This window comes from Tuber melanosporum (assembly GCF_000151645.1).
Source record: "Tuber melanosporum whole genome shotgun sequence assembly, scaffold_320, strain Mel28".
Lineage (NCBI taxonomy): Eukaryota > Fungi > Ascomycota > Pezizomycetes > Pezizales > Tuberaceae > Tuber > Tuber melanosporum.
Window position 1 is genome coordinate 32,754 of NW_003298998.1, and position 7,434 is coordinate 40,187.

A 7,434-nucleotide genomic window follows, 5' to 3' on the forward strand; every position below is an offset into this window, starting at 1 on the left:
GCTCACCTGCCTTTCAATCGGCGAGGTCATACTAGTTTTGTAAATTGTTAATTGGAAGCGCAACTTCAATATTCTAGAATGTATTCCAATTGATGTTTTTCTCTATTATAGTATATTCTGGGTACTCCTCCTATGCCTTTTATACATACTAGATTATTGAGGCTCAAGTATTTCTAATAGACTACTTATTTGACACATTAATATCCTACTGAATAATTACTAACTGTAAAAGGTTAAATAGAATATTGCCTAATTGCCAGTTTACTAATGTATTAAAAGGTTGTACTATGTCTGCATGTCTTATAAGAATTATGTATAATATGATATTATTTGACTTAAACTTTTATCGAATAACTAGAGTTTTGTGAAACTTCACTATACTAGCCGATTCATTTAGTATCCAGACACTTTGGCACTAAGGCTTAGGCTGGTGCTAAGAAAGATAGAGATATAGGTTAAAATTAATGTACTTCGCCAAAACATAGTAACAGCGAAGTCTGTACAACAACAAACAGACTTAGATACTCTGGAAAATGGCTCCAATTAGCATATAGTAAAAAGAGGTGAGAAATGTTCCAGTGCCATTGCTTGAGAAATAAATTAACACAAGGATATAGGAAAAGAAATTACCCTAAAGCAATGTGCTGTGATAATTGCCTATCAGTGCCTGAATAATCCAATGAGTTTCCAGGAAATAGAGCAAGCTACCGGGGTCTCCAAATCAACTGTGAGTGATATTTGGTGACATGCACTCTCAAATGACTGAAAGGCCCAGCTACAAACATCAAATTCTTCTAGTATTACCTCAAGTTCCCTATCACATCTGGCAGGTGTCCCAGATCTAGACTGGGAATTTAGTCTTACAGAATTAATTGATTATGAGGGTTTGGACCCTGATGCCTATGCTGGATGTCCAAAGATCCTACCTGAGATGGATAAGGATCGGCTAGTCTTATATGTCAAAAAAGATTTTGAAACATGAAGATGACTTTACGGAATATAAGAAGAGAGGCAGGGTTTAGCCATTGCCGTGATGGGACAATATTGAATGCATTGAAATCCCGGAATATTCATGTACACTGGGAGCTTTTTAAGTTTATCTCGAGTCAAGATAATTAAAAAAAAAAGACTAGTAAGCATAGAAAATCTATTTATGAATATCAGCTGTACTAACCTAATATAAAAAGGATTACTGTGCAGCTCGGTCTACCTGGCTACCAGAGGTGGAGTGGGCAAACTATGCCTTCACGGATGAAATCTCCATCGAAATTGGTGGGCTTTTTAGACCTACTACTATGTGGAGAGAAATGGGAGAGGAATGGGACGATGACTATATTGGAGCCAAGAAGAAGCAGGGCAATAGTGTCATATGCTGGGGTATGGTTAGCTGGGTATGGAAAGGTCCTTTTTGAGTTTGGGAGCACAAAACTAAGGAGAAAAGAGAGGAGACAGCAATAAAAATTGTTGCCTATAATGAAAATTGTTTGGCAGGGGAAACAAGGCTTAATGATATATGGAGATCAATAGAGGAGTGGAAGGAGTTGAAGGAGCAGGAATTGGCTATTGCATAGGATACAAGAGTATTAGTTAAAAGAACAGGTGTAAAGGTAAAGACAAAGCGGTCATGGAGAGGAAAAAAAGGTAAAGTGAAAAGGATCAAGAGGGGTGAGGTTAGGGGTATTGATTCATAGCAGTATGTAACTACTCTAGCTTATCCGCTTATCTGATCTACCTGCCATGAGCATCTCATACTAAATCACCAGTTTCTCCTAAAAGAGGATAATGCATTTGCTCACGACTCTGACTTTACAAATCCAGAACAAATAAAGATAGGTATATGTAAGGTAGACTGGCCTCCCAATTCCCCTGACTTTAATCTGATAAAGCATTTATGGGAATTGATGAAGTCTAGAATACAGACCCGGAGGGGGCATGAATGAGTTACCAATCTCAGAGATATGAAAGTAATTCTCCAGCAGGAATGGGACCGGATTACAGTAGAGGAAATTAATTGTGAGATAGCTAAGCTGCCTAAGATAATAATGTCAAAATGTATAGAGAAGCAAGGTGGAAATAAATTCTATGCATAGTATTCATAGTTTTGTATCAGAGTCTAAATCTTAAGATATTGATATATGCACACCGATCTTCTCCAAACTCTTGGCGCCAAGGTGTCTGGATACTAAATGAATCAGCTAGTATAGATTGTAAAGAGAAATTACTAGCCTTAATTCATTATTGTAATTGGTAGGGTTAAACTGTAGAGTACTAAGTATTACATCTGGTACATTACTGTCCTGAGTGTTATCTACCTAGTATTATGAAAATGATTTCTGGTGGATTCTATCAATCCTATCTATAAAAAATACATATAATTCAAATAGTTTATTATTTATCCTATCATACCATAAATGAAAAATTTTTTTAATACAAACTGGATTGGAACCAATAGGATTTCGTAATAATATTATGAATAGCTGGAGAGATGTTCAAAGGCCAATATTTTTATTATAGTTAAAAATATCTCCTATAGGGAATTTTCTATATTAATAAGTATTGTGATAAGATTGACTTGAGGAGAAAGTTTAGGCTGGAAGATTCGTTTTGGGCACATCCAATTCAGAATCATTTGTCAGCAGTGATTATACTTATTTAAACACTTGTGCTTTTCCGGTTGAAAACAGAAAACTGAGTTTGTATCTTTACGAAGGGGTAAGAAGCCGGCAGTTCCAAGAGTGAAAAATACCCTACAGATTTGCCATGCTAAATGGGTATACCATTCTAAATATTTCCATTAATGCCTGCTAGAACTATTTCTATTGTGCAACTCTCCCGGCACCTTTCTCTTCCAGAAGCCTGTTATTTAAATTCCTTTTTATCTTAGGACCGGGAGCTTAGACTAATAATAGTAATCTGAGAAATTTAGAATCAGACTGCTGCTTCTTAAAATAGAGATCCTTATACTGGTCGTTGCCAGAAGGAATGGAGGAAACGAAACAGAACACGCAACCGTGACTTCCTTCAGCTTTACCAGCTGTCCACTTTGGCGAGAGCGGATGACTAATACGACACATGTTTCACGAACACTTCTGCCCAGTTTCTGTGTGTAGGGTGTTTATGGTGAGGTGATCAACAGTAGGTTCGGATCAATGTTGGCACCAGGATAAACACTACCTTACCCAACTTCCCAAGCGGAAATCCACTGTATCATATCATACCTGGAACCGTGACCCAGGACAATCTCCCAAACCACGCTTCCATAACTAACGCTATAAATTTCAAGTACCATGCACATGTCTAGCTATTCCTCCAGGCACCCTTCTATGCAAACAAGATAGCCAGGATCACTCTCCCCAGGAGTCCACGCAAATTGACGGCTCAGATATTACAACCCTTACGGTATTCTTAATAGCGCACACGCGTCGACGCCGAAATCTACTTCTCGTAAGGCACCACCGAGTGATCCCTCATGATCATCAATCCGCGCAAGGATATCATAGAGCTCATTACCTAACCTCCTTCCTCTTCTAACCTCTTCCTAAATAAAAAGCTACTACTACAACTAAAAACTATCTCATTAATCGGCTAGACTAGCGGCGAACGAAAGAAAAGAATCGGCGATCGGCAGGGCATTTAATTTAGTCAGCCAAACAAGTCAAAAGAAGGAAAAGAACACCGTAGAAAAATTATCCCCAGGCAGCTAAGTTGACATGCGAAAACACAGAGAAGCAAATAAGCGACTAAGGAAATAGGTAAGGGAAGGAAAAGCTGTCATCTCAATTGTTACATCAGCCAAATAATTATTCCAAGTTATAGTGCCAACTCCGAGATGAGATAGAAAAAGGAGTAAATCAAGTTCGAATGGAAAGTGATAAAAGGAAAAGGAGCAAGAGAGAAGAATCTTTCGTTTTAGACTGGTTGGTGCGAGAACATCATATCCGGACCTAACGCTATGCTGGTAAAAAAAAAAATAGGAAACGGAACCGAAAAGAGAAAGAGAAGGGAAAAAAAGGAACAGAGTAACACACCCACTCTCACTTATTCCATGTCATGCCACTCTGTGCCCACGATATCACGATTCTTAAAACTGACAAAAGTGACTGGTAGTAATGGTCAGGCGTAGACCCTGCGACGCCATTTCCAACACACGCAGAGGAGGGTATCCTGGCAAGGCAGATGGAGACAAGACGATTCACAAACCCAAGGAGAAAAAAAAAAGAGAATACGTTAAACCATGCGAATACCGCCAAGTTGAATAAAGAAAAAAAACAAAAAAAAGACAAAAACTGTTTTTCCCTAACCCCACCGACCCTAACCATCACCCCCCCTCCACGTTTCCCCCGAAAACCGAAAAACCATGATAAACGATAGTGCTAAATTAGGATTGAAGGTGCCAAACTGCTAGTAATTCTAGAGTCTAAGTTCTGCGAGAATTCTGCTAGCCAAGGACTTGTATTGCCATGTGTTCGTCTTGCTCACGCTCTTGAATTGGACCCCGTGGAGGGCCAGTAGCGGAACCTTGACGATGTAGATTTCGAATTGGAGGATTAGGGAGCCACCAAGGACGCCGTCATGCATGGATTCGTTGGAGACGTCACTGTTGGTATAGCTAGTGTCTGCGCGTTCTCTATTACGCTTTCCACTTGACTTGTGTGGGGACGGCTGTCCTGCTCCAGGACCCGCATTGCTGCTATTGGTCCCGCCGAACGAGAGTTTTCTTCGGTGAGACGATGTAGTGACCATGTTGGTGGCTTCTGGAGATTGGGGCGACGGGTTATCTTGAACACTCTTAAGATCGATGCTAGGCCTGTGGACACAGGTAAATCCACCTCTAATTTCCCGGTAGGACACGCCGAGCTGCTTGAGAACACGAATGATGTCCATTCTGATCTCAACTGGAGGCTTAGTAGATGTTGTAGCCACGCTGAAAAGTCCTTTGAGGAAAACCGGCTTAACATAGTCCGAAGATAATGTTGCAGAGTTCTGTCCATCTGCGCTCCCTACTGATGTGGCTGCGTCTGCGCCATCCTCTCCCGGAGCCTCATTGGGTACAGATGGAGTGGCGATAGCCTCGTCCTTTCGCGAACGGCGGCTTCTGGAGGCCTCTCTCCGTCCATGACTTAATGATTTGGTTCGGGTTGTCGTAGCCTTTGATGTGCTGGAACCCCTGTCACTAACAGCACCATCATCCCTAGCGGAGATTGACCTTTCAGAGCCACTTGTACCTGGAGGATCACCAGGGTGATTTCGACCATACCTTCGTCGCCAATCAGCCTCGGATACACTAGTAGATCTACCCAACTTGCTTGACCGCTTTGAGCCCCCGTCTGAAGTTGTCGGGGGTGTCAACAGATCGGGTTGAACCGCCTGGGCAGCAGACTTTGGTTCCCCGCGAGACGATCCCGGGGGCCGCCGGACCGAAAGGCTCTTCCGTGGAGGAGCTATATCAGCCTGTGGAGGGCCACTTGGCGGCTGTAAAGATAGAGTTGGTGGAGGTGGGGGCTTAATATCCGCTCTCGACGCATCACCCCGGGAAGAATTATGTCTTCTTGTGCTAAATCGCCTAAGCATCCCGCCAACAGTACTCTCCTTCTTTGTCGCGGCGGCCTCTTCCTTGACATGTTGAGGGATGACCGGAGAAGGTGGCGGCGAAACGCCGCCGTGGTTGATCTTTTTCATCGCCTCAGAAACCTCTTCGTCTCCATGAGTTCTTGCCCTCGGGCGAGTTCTTCCACCAGCAGGCGCAGGTTCACCCTTGAACTCGTAGCTTGATTCACTAGTGTGAGCAGCCTCTGGCTGCTTGGGTATAGTCATCTTTGCGAATTTTTCGGCATCCGTAGCGGGTGATAGAAGCTGCGCAGGTGGATCTGTCGGCGGGCGCTCTTTCTCCAACTTCTCCCGAACCAAGTAATAAATAGAAATAAGTGGATTGTACGCGTTGATGGGATCTGGATGCATGGGATGTGTTAAGATCTCGCTACTAGGGTTCGTCAGTGTATCCTTAGAGCTCGCTGAGGAGCGTCGTTTGTAGAAATCAAATCCAAATCCCTTTTTTCTCTCCGGATTTGGTGATGCTAGGGGTGTACTGCTCGCTGCATTCCGGACGGCGCTCTGATAATCTTCTGAATCAATAATCCTTGAAAGCTGTGCAGTGATGGTCTCGGTGGTCCCAAACTCAAACCCTGTCATCTCCCGAACAACTTGGGGATCAAGCGGGAGTGTAAGAGGCTCTCGGTGAGGAAGATAGTTCTCTGGAGGCCCCTGGAAGCTTTTGAGTAGCCAGGGGTGGTTCAGGATTTCTTGCAGTGAAGCTCGGTTCCTAGGATCAGTAACAAGCATCCGCGCGAGTAGGTTCCTGCAATCTATTTTCTATCAGCAAGCTAGCACCCCGATAACGTCGGAGATTTGCAATACCTGAAGTAAGCCATTGAGGGTAATCAACCACACCACGCTTGATTTTTGCGTGCAACGCGGGCATGCTCTGGTCATCAAACGGAACCTTCCCACAGACTAGAACATAAAGAACGATTCCAAAGCTCCAAACATCAACCTCCGGACCAATATATTGCTTAGCCTGTAGTAGCTCTGGAGCAGCAAAGTAAAGAGAACCGCAAAAGGTTTTTAAATGAGATCTCGGAGAAAACAGATTTGAGAGTCCAAAGTCTATGATCTTTATATCGCCGGTCTTCGAAATTAAGATATTTTCAATCTTGAGGTCGCGGTGAACGATCGAATTCCTATGACAATAGTCAAGCGCACTCGCAATTTGACGGCCGAATTTACGAGCTTGTTTTTCCTTCAATCGCCCGTGTGAGATAATATAGTCCAACATTTGCCCGCCATTCACATATTCGCAAAGCATATACCAATGGTTGTTTGTCTTGATTACGTCGCGCATTCCGCAAATGTACGGGTGATCAAGTAAAGTAACTATAGCAGCCTCCCGGGCCGTTCGAACCTCTTTGCTATCATCGTGACGAGGAGGGTACGGCTGTCCAGTCGCCGGGTCTATCCCCTGGTCTTGGATAACCTGCCTGGGTACGATTTTGACAGCAACCTAGATTCCACAGCACAAAACCCGGTAAGCGATAATAATGCATAATTACTACGGGGTAACTGGTGGGATGCGAACCTGTTCCGAGGTATCCAACTTCCTAGCAAGCTTGACCTTACCCATACTACCGGCACCAATGGTCTTTCCAAGTACCCATATCCCAGTGGATCCTTGAATCGATGTCTTTTTTGGTCTCTGCGGGTGGTGGCTCTGACGATTGCCATCATCGGGGATACCGGTAGAGGGTGCCAGAGGACTTGTGCCATTGGTTGTAACACTCTGGGGCTCCGGCATCGCCGATGTTGCTCTCGAGTTTGGTGGGCGACCCGACGACGACACAGTAGAATGGGGAACCGAGCGGGATGCCTCAGGATCGCGAG

At 43.7% G+C, this 7,434-nt stretch overlaps 1 protein-coding gene; it reads right to left on the bottom strand.

Moving 5' to 3' along the window:
• Window positions 1-4,001: 4,001 nt before the first annotated feature.
• On the bottom strand, window positions 4,002-7,434 carry GSTUM_00001935001 (uncharacterized protein). XM_002839232.2 has 3 exons: window positions 7,133-7,434; window positions 6,415-7,057; window positions 4,002-6,362 (listed from the first exon to the last, which is right to left on the bottom strand). Exons 1-3 carry the CDS (start codon window positions 7,346-7,348, stop codon window positions 4,411-4,413), a joined length of 2,811 nt encoding a protein of 936 aa, XP_002839278.1. The 5' UTR covers window positions 7,349-7,434; the 3' UTR covers window positions 4,002-4,410.